At 40.9% G+C, this 13,138-nt stretch overlaps 1 protein-coding gene across 1 annotated transcript in view; it reads right to left on the reverse strand.

Annotated features, from left to right (window-relative positions):
* The window catches only part of AK5 (adenylate kinase 5), a 129,226-nt gene that overhangs the window by 107,553 nt on the left and 8,535 nt on the right, over positions 1 to 13,138 (reverse strand). Inside the window, exons 3-5 of the mRNA XM_048496872.1 lie at positions 10,128 to 10,295; positions 6,316 to 6,485; positions 6,080 to 6,193 (exon numbers count right to left, since the gene is read on the reverse strand). Coding sequence (XP_048352829.1) covers positions 6,080 to 6,193; positions 6,316 to 6,485; positions 10,128 to 10,295 — 452 coding nt within the window. The remainder of the gene's footprint in view (positions 1 to 6,079; positions 6,194 to 6,315; positions 6,486 to 10,127; positions 10,296 to 13,138) is intronic.

A 13,138-nucleotide genomic window follows, 5' to 3' on the forward strand; every position in this document is an offset into this window, starting at 1 on the left:
ACTTAATCTATTTCTCATTCAGAAAAACTGACCTTTCTTCTTTCTGACACCAAGCCATCTATCTCTTACAGTGTATTATATTTTGCTTTGGCAGCCAGGAAGACATGGGCCAGAATTAATTTTTAAAAGTGAAATAACATTAATGATTAGATTTTTCCTTTTTATTTAATTTTATCTAGATGGTTATATTGTTAAATTTGAAAATTTGTAATCATCTTGTATATTTTATATATGTTTTTAAATGCTTTAGATCATAATGGCATATGGCCATGCCTGTCAAACAAAAATATGTACATGTGTTTTCATGATCTGAAGTTTGGAAAGAACCACTGAATATATTTTGTAACCTTAACTGAATTTGAACCAGCCATCAGGAACCTGCCATTTTCTCATTAAAAGTAATTCTCATTCTGTTTTTAAGCTGTCTTCAGAACAGTGGTTTAACAGCCTTGAAGTAGACCTGTGAAAATCTATACAATTTAATTAAGGGATGGCCCACAAACATTGAGTCCCTTTTATACTGATTTCAGTAATTTCTTCTTACAAAGTTGAAGAATAAATTATATTTCAGAAAGATGATTTGGTACAGGAACAGGCGCTGTGAACTATATTACTGAATGAAGTTTGTACTTCGTTGTTGCATCATGATCCTACTATGTAATTTTGGTATTGTTTAATATGTCAAGTTATTTCTTTCAACTGTATTTTCAGATTTCTTCCTGCTTTCAGATTTCTGCAATCCAAATCCTGTTGATAGCATTGACTTAGTGTGTCATCCATTTTAAGTCTCTATGAAAATGCCAGACTGTAAATAATGTAATTTTTTTTTAAAAAAGGAAAAAAGAAAAATGGCCTGGTGGATACTCATCTCAACTAACATGATCTCTTCTCAATCTTAAGAACTGTAGTGGAGCACTTGGAAATACTGACATGGATCTAAGCGTTCACATTCAGCAATAACAATTCTTGATTTCAGCACCACATAAAATTTGAAGAAATAATTTAGCCTGGATTATTTTGAAGAAGGAAACAAAGAAAAAAATAATTTTTATCCACTGTGCTTCAAAATTTCAGAATGCCATTGATTCTGCTGTCAGGCTTTAATTTCTCAATGCTTACCTTTTTTTTTCTAGTCACTACATTTGGGAGAAATAAATCCTTTAATCCGAGTAGGAAGTAAACTTGTTCATCTCATGTTCATTGATTCTCCATGTTTTTCAGAACAGATACATACTGAAATATACTTCTATTATTGCTTCTTAAAAAAACTTGACAGGAACAATAACTTAAAGGAGCTGCAGTGGCGTAGGAGGTTAAGAGCTCGTGTATCTAATCTGGAGAAACCAGGTTTGGTTCCCAGCTCTGCCGCCTGAGCTGTGGAGGCTTATCTGGGGAATTCAGATTAGCCTGTGCACTCCCACACACACCAGCTGGGTGACCTTGGGCTAGTCACAGCTTCTTGGAGCTCTCTCAGCCCCACCCACCTCACAGGGTGTTTGTTGTGAGGCGGGAAGGGCAAGGAGATTGTAAGCCCCTTTGAGTTTCCTACAGGAGAGAAAGTGGGATATTCTTCTTCTTCTTCTTCTTCTTCTTCTTCTTCTTCTTCTTCTTCTTCTTCTTTAAAAGGAACACTGATAATTTCTTGGGAAGCTCTGATAATTTCTTGGGAACAGAAACTAATGGTCAGAGTTTTCTGCCCTTGTATTTCAAAGTATATTTATACTTGGTTTCTCTTCAGATATCTTTATATATAGTTAAAAGAGGGTGGGATCCTGATGGTTGACTTTCCCCCTTCACTCCAAGAGTGAATATTCAGACTCCAAGAACCAGTTCAGAACATAAACAGCATCCTTGGAATTGGGTGGAAAAGGAAGGTTGAGTTGGAAGAATATATTTATTATGAAAGTCTGGGACAGTGAAATAGTCTCTTGGCTGCTCACTGTTTAATTATGCGCAATGTCTGTCAGCTAAAATATGTGAACTAATACAACTGAAAAGCATTGTTTGAGGCATTGTGGATGTTTTAATTGTAGTGACAATCTGGGATAGCTCATTCTCATATTAGCTAGCCATCACTAAAAGTGCATGTGAGAATCAGCCCTGAGACTGATTGATAAAACAGCCCAACTGGTGTAGTGGGCAGATTGGGCGGATTAGGATCTAGGAACCCAGATTCAGCACTAGATTAGGACATGATAATGATCTGAACTATTTGAGCTTAAGAGACCCTGTAGCATTACACACGCACACGCACACACACACACCGGCACGGTTAATTTAGTCATGGGAATTGTATTCAGATCCCTGTCATAATCCGAGGTCCTACTATGTAGTTTACTTCGTTTGGGCATAAATCCAGCTCTGCCTGGATTCATATCCCCACTCTGACAGGGGTTTTTGGCCAGTACTGTCATTTAACTTGATCTACATAATGTTGAAGGTAATATGGTATAGTGCAACCTGGATCATTTCCATTTAGGACACACACATGATGTGATCAACAAGCTCTTGCATGTATATGCTGCTGATAGGAACAGCCTCCTATTCTAGTAGCTCAGCAGATTAACAGTATAATTAATAAAGAGGGTGGTTCTGCCTGCACTGATTAATGCTGCTTTGGAGATACTATCTCTTACTTTGGATTATTAAGTAGACATGATCAGATTGATATGGAATGGCTAGGCTGTTTCAACAAGCATGGCAGTCTTTAGAAAACTGAGGTAAGAGACATCAGAGATGGAATGTGTATTTTTCCTGCTGGAGGTTTCACAAGTGTCTTCTGTTACTGTGCTGCTTACAATGCTGACCAGAAAATTAGATAATGAATTTCTTGTTTCTTTGTTCCCGTTAGTCTAGAATCTGTCATTTTACCATATTGCTGTTTACTCCGCAAAGGGGTTTCTTTTAAACTCATTTATTACTGAGTATTGCTGTCTCAAAACAGTCAGGGACCATCATATCTGAAAGAGACCTCTCCTGATACACCTAACCCCGAGAATGCTGCACTCAGCTGGGAACAATTTATTGCTGGTACCTGGCCCAAAGAACATCTGGCTGAGCCTTTTCAGCCCTGGCTCTACCAGGTGGAACACTATCAAGGGAGACCAGGGTCCAGAGACGTACCAGGGCCAAATGGCTCCCGGAGGCAAAAACCCCTCCAGGTGCCCCCCGCATGCGGAACCACACTTACTCGTGAGTAAGCATGGCTTGCTCATGAGTAAGCCATGCTTACTTTCGAGTTGGGTTCCAGCCTCTCTTTGCTGTCTAGGAGCCAGGGAGCGAGTTTCCCTCACCCCCTGGCTTCTAGGCAGCCCCTTTCTGCTGCCAAGGAACTGGGGAACAAGTTTTCTTCATCTTCAGCTTCAAGGCAGGGAAGCGGCAACCAGAGTCACAGCTGGGCCAAACTGTGCCCGGTATGCAATGTGTTTTTTCTACCCCCATGCCCCCCGTGACCCCTTGGCCCCCCCAGTGGCCCCCCGTGGCACCCTCCACCCCCTTCCCACACTTACCTTAGTTCCTTTTCTTTTTCTAGTACTTTTTCAGTTTGAAAAAAGCAGCCTCTTCACAGTTCAGCCTAAAAACTGCCTGAGGAACTATACTTCCCAGGAGACCTTATGAGCCCCAAGGTCTCCTAGGAACTGTAGTACCTCAGGCAGTTTTTAGCCTGAACTGTAAATAGGGCACTTTTTTCAGCCTGAAAAAGTACTAGAAAAAGAAAAGGAACTAAGCTAAATGTGGGAAGGGGGAGGTCGGGCACATGGAAAAGGGGGAGGGGCCAGGGGGTGATTTTCAGCTCCCAGGCATGCGCCCGGTGCACAACGCACCCTCTCCCCCTTGCCGCTTCACCACTGGCGGCAGCCCTTCTTTGCTGCCTAGGAGCTGGCGAGCGAGTTTCCCTTGCCCCCAGCTTCTAGGCAAGGAGGAGTAGCCATGATAGGGGCTCTCAGTCCTGCCTTCCCCAGCCAGGGGACAAATATTCTAATGTGTACTTATATGCTAATCATGGTGGCGAACCTTTGGCACTCCAGATGTTATGGACTACAATTCTTATCAGCCCAATTGGCCATGCTGGCAGGGGCTGATAGGAATTGTAGTCCATAACATCTGGAGTGCCAAAGGCTCGCCACCAAATGTGTACTTGACCCCTGTTTTAGATCCTAGGCACTGACAAATATACAGTGCAATTCTATCTAAAGTTACACCTTTCTCTGCCCTCTGACTTTTTTAAAATTTAAAACATTTATAAGCTACCTTCCTTTCTTATGGAGCTCAAGTTGACTTACAACTTAGGTAAAACACATTAAATGAAATACATTAAAAAACATAAAAATCAAAATATAACATTTCAGTGGACTTACAGCCCAATCCTATGGGGAAGAGGGAATGGGCTTATGCAACTGATGTGGGGACACATCAGTGCATTTGCTCACCCCATTGGTATAAGTGGAACTTATGCAAGTGGGAAGAGCAAACTGGGAGGCTGGCACTGTATAGCTCAGCACTGTCAGCAGCAGTTGTTTTGTTTTGTTTTGCTGCCTCCCTGTACTGCCTGGAAGTTCTCTGGAGGTAGTGCGGCAATGGCACTGTCCCTGGCTGTCGGAGTCCTATGCACTGGGATGCCCGGCTAAGCTAGCTCTACACAGGGAAAATCTCATTAGGTATACATTTCCCCCATGTCATAACATTGGTGTTCCCTGGTCCTGTACATACCCTTGAGAAAGGCTAAAATTCCCGCTTTGTACCTAAGCATTTATTGAAAGAGTGGAGAACGTAATCTACCATTTTATAATTTTTTTTAATCCTATGATTGTTAGTAGAATAAGGACATTAAAGTATGTTGTAACTTATCTAGATTATATAATTGTCAGTATGCATTCTTCAACCCTCAGGGGCAACCTAGATCAGGTAACCAAATATGCAAATACTATGTCTCCTCCAAATATTTATTTACGGTAATACTATGAGTTGAAGTGTTGTCTTCAAAGGAAGAGGACAAAAAAGAAGACGTGTCATGGAGCTGGTTCTCCTGATATTTAATTGTTTCAATTCCTCAAAAAGCCATGTCTTATTAGAGGACAAAATTGAATTGCCTCATTAGATGACCATCTTTCACACACATCAGCATTGGAATTTCTCCTCCCAAATGGTTATTAACATTTTTAGTGATCATGGAGCACTTTAAAATGATTTGTTTGAAGAGTACTACAAAAAAAGCCCCGCTTTTGAAATTTAACCTTTGCATATGGCTTTAACAAAATGTTATAGCTTGTTACAATGTTTGATCAGATGATGAAAAAAGTTCCAATCAGATGAATTTAATGATTTGCCTTACTTTAATATAAATGAACAAAACTGTCATCCTATTAAAATACTGAAGGCTTACTTCATGAGTAGTCTCAATTCTGGAATAAGGAATGAGAGAAACACATGCTAAACAACCTTGAGAAACACAAACAAGAAAACCTGTTCTATAGGCAACAAAGCCATTTTCTCTGCTCAAGAAACTGCATAAAGATGTCCTATAAATTAATAACAATAGCACTTCATATGCCAATGTGCCATCATCTTTAATAGAAAAAATGTATAGTTTAATTGAATGGCTGCTTGGGACCTCTACATAAATCATTGCCTTTTAATTTTATTCTTGAAATACTTTGAGATATATAAAATATACTTTGAGATATATATTTTTAATTGCTGTATACACTAATATAGTTTAGTTAAAATGTACACATAGCCAACTTGTATATGCTATAAAACAGAGAGGTTCTTCCTTCATTCTCTTTTAGCAATCTGCAACAAATAGGACACAGCATTCTTCCTAAAAGCCAAGAAAATTTGCAGTTAAGGAATAACCTTTTTCTGCCATTTAAAGATAATTGGTGTATGAAAAATATGCTTTAGAAAACAAAATCTTCTTTTTCCAAGCAAGCAAGTACTACTGTTGTTATATGTATGACCAAATTCTACTTGCTTTCAAAACCATGGAAGTAATCATATCTAGTTGCCAGTTTGGGTTCTAATATGATGAACAGGAGAAATTCAAAACAATTAAGAATTCTGAATAACCATTTCTTACTTGGTCCTCAAATGAAAGAGCCTGGGCCACATCTCTTGGAAATCCATCAATAACAATACCTTCTTCATCAGGGATCTGCATTAATCTCTGCTTTATCTCAGTAATAGTTGTTTCCTTGTTTGTTTTAAAAAAACACATAACAGTTAATTCAGTTTTTTTTAGAAACACACATTAAAAGTGTAAGTAAAAATTTTTCATCAAAACATGTAACAGATTGTTTCCCAATAGTGATTCACCTGTGGGGCCAATTCTCCTGTCGTAATTATTTTAGCAATCAGGCTCCATTTTCTGTTACTGCTTGTGTTGTGGATCTTCTTTCTTAACAATTCACCTACGGAGATGTATTCAAATCCATAGCGTTCAGCAATTTTCAAACTCTGGGTTCCCTTCCCACTTCCAGGGCCACCTGTTATGAAAAATAATGAACAAAGAAGAAGGGTTTATATTAAAATCTCAGATTCACTATAGACCATCAGTACTGAATTCCCAAAATCTCTCTGCGCAACAAGGGCAGCAATGTTTTCCAAACACCAACAACTTGACCCTATGTGCTAATATTAGCTGAACAGAAGAGAATTCAATGTTCCAGTAAAGGAACTGGGAATGGTGGGTGGCTTTCTCCTTTAGGATGCTCATGCTCCCCATTCCAAAGATTCCAGGCACTCATTGCGTTGGTCTGGTATGCGATGCTGAAAACGGTTTGGTTATCTGGCTGGTGTACTGCTCACTTAAGCTGCTGGAGGTTGTGGCTAGCTGGGTATTGCAGTTCCCTAGACTGCTCTCAATTTGTATTGGGTCCTACCCATCAAGCAGGCTGCACCCTGGACTTGATCTTTGGCATGGGGATGAATATCGGCCCAGGTGCAGTTGATACAGTGCCGTTGTTGAACCACTGAATTCTGAAAGCCTGTCTGAGTAGCCTGCAGAGACTTATGGATCCACTTGGTTTCTAAAATGTTCTGCAGGATTTGATTCCTCCCAGTGAAATTTTAGCTGAGCTGATAGAGGACTGGTACATTCATCTCTCTGATCCCATTGATGAGATCATGCCTCGACATCCTCTATGCCCTGCTCTAAAGTATACCTTGGAACTACAGAGGATGAGTGGGAGCTTAGATGACTAGAGTGACTTTGGTGGAAGCAGCAAGAATATCTTATAGGATGTTTAAGAAAGCCTATATCAGGGGTCGGCATCCTTTAACACCCAAAGAGCCATTTGGACCCGTTGTCCACGGAAAAGAAAAAAGCCGCAAATACTTTTTGACATCTAAAATGAAGATAACACCGTATATATTCTCATTCAGAGAGAAGTTCCCTTCTTTGGGGCCCATTTTTACCCATCAAAGCAAAAAAAAAGGGGGGGGTGTAAATGATTCAAATGACCACCAATAGAACCCCCGTACATGATTCAAATGACCACCAATAGAACCCCCGTTTCACACATTTCTCTTTTCTTGTGTTGAAAGACACTGATTATGCCCCCCCCCCCCAAGAACCCACGCAAATTCTATTTGGGTAGTGGATTAAAATTGGTGCCTTTAATGGGGTTGTCAACTTCTCCCCCCCACCCAAGAAAATGTCTGCCATGGTCCCAAAAGCCATAGATTCTGAGAATCTATCTCCAAACATCCTGGGATTTGCTCGCCAGGAGTTGGCAACCCACGACAACCATGGCTGAGGATGATCCTGACCTTCCTCCCTTCCACGATCTACAAGCTTACCCTCCACTGGCTTACTCTGAAGTAAACCTTCCAAGATCCACCTACAAGGCTTTCCCCATGCGCTCCTGCCCTCCTTGGCAATGCAGAAGCAAACAATTCCCATCCACCCTTCCTCCCATCAAACAGCCCTGATGAGTGCAACCTTGCAGGGCTGCAGGTAATAACTCCTTTGTTTTGCAATGCCTTGGCTTCATTGTAGCCAATGGTGATTTTCTGAGTGTGTGAGCAGGAAGCACATTTTTGAATGCTATTACTGGGAGAGCCTCCTGAGCCACCTTGAAAGTCTGGTGCCTCTATCTTCAAAAATATGCAGCCTGCTCTTGGGCAAATTTCTTGGGGTGTCTGTCAGGGGTGTATTTTTAAATCTAGTGACACCAAAATTTCAGGGTATCACCTGTTAACTATTGTTATGATACCATCCAAGTTTGGTGAAGTTAGGTTCAGGGGGACCAGAGTTATGGACTCTCAAATGGGTAGCCCCCATATCCTGTTAGCTCCCATTGGAAACAATGGGGGATGGGGCACCCCTTTTAGGGGTCCATAACTTTGGTTCCCCTCAACCAAACCTTACCAAACTTGAGTGGTATCATCAGGACAGTCTCTGGATGATACCCTGAAATTCTGATGCCACTAGCTTTAAAAATGCACCCCCTGCAGGCCAAAATGCAAAAAAACTAAAAATGGAAAACACACATAAACGACACTGAAATTTTGGTGCCCCCATGTGACCAAATGGGGGGTGCCCGGGGACATGGGGTACCTCTTGTCACTAGGCAAATACGCCACTGCAAGCAATAGTATTTGCATCTTAATCTGGTTCCCTTTTTTCAGTTTTTATTTTTAAGTTTTAGCTTTTAAGTTCTATTTGCTTGTGTTGTTTCTTGTTTGGTGATTTTTATTTTGCTCTATTTTTGTTTGGTTGTTGAAACTGATGGTTTTAGAAGGAATGCTGATGTCCCAACCCTTGTCAAAATGTATTCAGAAGGTTTGCCACTTCAGAAATTGTTTTATTCACTGTTTTCATTGTACATTTATGGTTTTTCACCACTTTGAGCCTCTTCATATAAGCCAAATAAATAAATAAATACATATCTTGTGGACATGAAGACTTAGGCGGATTCCGCATGGGCCAAAAACAGAGGTGTGGTGTGAAAACAATGTAAAAGGGTTTACACTCTTTTCAAACCGCTGTTTTTGGCCCATGCGGAATCTGCCTCAAGCTCAATCAGGCTCAATCTAACTCTTTCTCTGCTGCAATCTATTGTAACTGCTGTAGTTTGAAAGTGAAAAGTGTAGAAAAAGCATCAACTGGCTCCCTTGAGAGCAATTTAATAACTTGCAGGTCACATAGGCAATAAAGGCTGGCTAACTTTTCATCCCATCTAATAATGAGACATGTGAAAAATCAGAAGCCAGCACAACACTGCATTTCATCTAACAGTAAGAAGATTGCAAACAGAGCATAGCCAAGAGTCCGTCTCTAATTACTGAAATGCCAAACCAGCCTATCACATAAACAGCAAATGTCATGAATATGACTAATTTCAAAATAGTGCTTCCAATGTTCTAAGTTTAATTCTTCTTGCCCCCAGTTCTGTTAGAATGGCACAGCTCAGTCTGTAGCAGTATGTTTCATCAGTGTTCTTGGTTTCAAGCTACATACTACATTTTGTTTCTTACAGTCATCCTAGTTAGCCAAATGAATAGTGATACACTGAACTAGACAACATTTATGTTACCATAAGCAGAAGCTCTTATTCAAACAAGTTAGATTGATATTTGATTTTATCTATCACAGATTTGTATCGTCCATTCTTTCAAGGATATTAGTATGGTTCTCATATTTTTCATTTCAGCAAATGTGATCTAACAATACAAGTACACTAGAAATCATTAATGAGCTCTAGAAATTTATTTATGATGTTTGACTGCAGTTTGTCAATGCAATCCAAAGAACAGATACCGTCATCTTCAGGGGCCCTGCTTCAGGCGCCACCATCATTTGAGGATAGATGGTAACCAGAGAAAGAGCCATCTTGCTCATAACACCAAAACAATATAAATCCCTCTCCAGGGAGATTCTATTTTTTTCCCCATCATTGTTTCCCGTTCCATCTAGCGTTCACTTATTGACCATCCTCCTTGACAATTGCTGTTTTTGAATATGAACACTACAGTTTAAAAAAATGATTTTAAATGTCTTTTTAAAAAAATGGTTCCATGCATTGGGGTTAATTTCTGTCAGTTAATCATTTCTCTACATTAATATATAACCAATCCAGCAAAATCATTATGAATTATTTTTCCAGGACTGTCTGTCTTCTTACCTATGACAAGAATTATTTTAGGTCGAAGTTTTGTAGGGTCAAAGACATCATATTCCTCAATGAGCTCAGCTGTTTCTGAGAGATCTGAGTCACTTTCTATGGAGAACTGGTGGATTGGAGGGAGTCGATCATACCGTCGATAAGGAAAGTTAGGGTTGTCCGGCATCACTACAAAATGGTTAGAAAAGAAATATCAGAACCAGAACCCTTTTTGCATTTATCAGTAATTGCATTCATTACAGACCTGTTTCTATGTGGCTCTGTTTGCTTGGTATTTTGAGGGACTTTTCTTTTTACCAACAAGGGTTTTAAGTTGTATGTACTGGAACTCAATAAGCAATTTAGTAGTGATGGTGTGTAGCTGGAGGCAGTAACTGGCTGAGCTGCCATAAATGTCACTCAGGCTACATCCACACATTGCTGGATACTGCATTATTAGTATCCTTTGTGTACAAGGTAATTCAGTTGAAAATTACTGTTACAGTACAGTGATACCACAGTATCTAATGCTTTGTGTATGCAACCAAGGAGCAACAAAGACCTCTGGCTGCTCTGAGGAACATAAGCTGTCCTAGACTTTTAAGTTTCCAGAACTCATTCCAATCAGTCCTAGTAGCAGAGCTAACAAAAAGCTGGGCTAGCTTCATGTGGGGTTACCAACCTCTCCACCACATGAACTTCTGCCTGCCCTTTCTGCCCACCCACTTGTGCTTGCATCAGCTCCCAGGCCTGCTACAATTCTTTTCTCTTTTTTTGGATGGCATGTAGATGTTTTACTTAATGGTCTGGGGCCATCATATCGGCCGAACCATCTTGCCCAATATATCCCCTGAAGGATGTTACAATCAGCAAACAACAATCTGCTAGTGATTCTTGGACTGAAAGATGCTTGGCCAGCCCCAATCATGTGGAACACTCTGCTAGTGAGACTAGGACCCCTTGAGACTTGAATACAATTCCTCAGAGTCTGTAAGATAGAGCTGTTCCACTGTGCATACAGTTGGGGCAGCTACGATTCTCTACCGTCAAAAGGCTTCCTTCTTCCCCCACCCCTCCTTCTTGTTGTTCTGTTATTTGTATTGTCGAAGGCTTTCACAGCCGGAATCACTTGGGTGCTGTGTGGTTTCCGGGCTGTATGGCCGTGTTCTAGCAGCATTCTCTCCTGACGTTTCGCCTGCGTCTGTGGCTGGCATCTTCAGAGGATCTGATGTTGGGAAAGCAAGTGGAGTATATATCTGTTGGAGTGTCCAGGGTGGGTGGGGAAACCTTGTCTGTGAGTAACAACAAGTTGCAGCAACCTCAGGTCAATAGTTGAGGGCATCTGGAATAGAAGTATGGGAGTAACAATGAAGATTATAGCCCTGGGAGTAACCCCTGTAGATAGCAAGGTCACTGGTGGGAGACCATAGCTGAATGAGAAGTATCCTGGCCTTTGTTTCTTTTGTCTATGGTCATCCTGTGCTTCTGTGTGGGAGCTGGTTTTGGACACAGTTCCTTGGACCCTAGTATTTTTTTCAACACTGGCAGCCAAGTCTCTGTTCCATTTTCATAGTTTCTTCCCTTCCTCTGTTAAAATTCGGGTCCATGTGCTTAGTGGGATTTCTTAAATTGCTTCTCTGTGTAGTCTGGACGAGTGGCTTCTCTAGAGTGATCCAGAATTTCCCTGTTTTTTCAAAATAATATTCTATGTCCAGGTTGGTTTATCATGTGTTCTTGGCTATTGCTGGGATTTTTTTCTCTGGCTGAAATAGTCTGCAGGTGCCTCGCGTTCTTTTGATAATGCGGTTCTGTATACGCCATGCTTTGGTGGTTCCTATGTAGACTTGTCCACAGCTGTATTGGTATGCGATAGACTCCCTGCAGAAGCTAAAGGATCCTCTCTTATCCTTCTTTGCTGAACGTGAAAGCATCTGTTGGAATTTTTCTTAGTGGGTCTGTAGATTGTTTCGTGGGTTGTGCTTCTCTTCATCAGTTTTCCTATGCCATCAGTGGTTCCCTTTGATGTATGGTAAGCAACACCTTCCCTCTAGATGGCTCTCCTCTTTATCTCTTGTTCATGTGGCTTGTTCTTTGGTCTTGCAGCCCTTCTGGATTTCTGTATTAGAGTAAATCCATTAGGCCCTGTAGAGCCCCTTGTTTAGGGTGATTCAATTCATTCTTGTAGGAGGTGAGGTTCACAGATTCTGTTTGCGCCGATGTACAAAATTCAAAGTTTTTATGGTGCTCCCTTCCTTTGGTTGCCCTGGATGGTGATTGGAGTTTTTGTGTAGATATCTGGTCTGTGTGAGTAGGTTTTCTGTGTATACTGTGTGTGTCCCAATTGCTGGTTTGGTTTCTATGGATGACTAAAACATCTAAAAAATGGCAGTTTTCCTTCATTTTCTTTCTCCATAGTAAATTGGATGTTTGGGTGGATCTTGTTGATATGGTCCAGGAACTTGTTTAGTTCTCTTCTTTTCTCCGTGGCTCTAAAATGGTGAATGTGTCATCCACATAACGGGAACCATATATGGTGGGCTTTTTTTGGTGCTGTTTTCAGGGCTTCGGTTTCTCAAAATGTTCCATGCATAAAAAAATCTCTGCTATTACAGGTAGCTAAGAGGGCTACTCCATGGCTACCCCATCTCTTTCTGTTCATAGTATTCATTATCCCACTTGGAAGTAGCTGGTAGTGAGACAATGTTGAAACAGGGCTGTGGATGTCTTTTGGGGAATTTCTGGTTAATGAGTGTCATGGTGTCTCGCTATGGGGGACCTTTGGTGAATAGGGACACCACATCAAAACTGGATCAGTTTGTCATTAGGGGTTGAGTTTGAGTTTGCTGGATTTTTTCAATGAAGTGAGTTGAGTCCTTAATGTAATGTGTAGTAAGTCCAATATGGCTTTGCAGTTGTGTGGCCAGTGAAACCTTTGCCAAATCATATGTAGGAGATCCAATTGCACTCACAATAGGTCTGGAGGGGAGTGGAGTCCTTGTGGATTTTGGGAGTCCATAGAGCTCTAGGGAGGG

Source organism: Sphaerodactylus townsendi, linkage group LG05 (assembly GCF_021028975.2).
Source record: "Sphaerodactylus townsendi isolate TG3544 linkage group LG05, MPM_Stown_v2.3, whole genome shotgun sequence".
In the NCBI taxonomy this organism is placed as follows: Eukaryota; Metazoa; Chordata; class Lepidosauria; order Squamata; family Sphaerodactylidae; genus Sphaerodactylus; species Sphaerodactylus townsendi.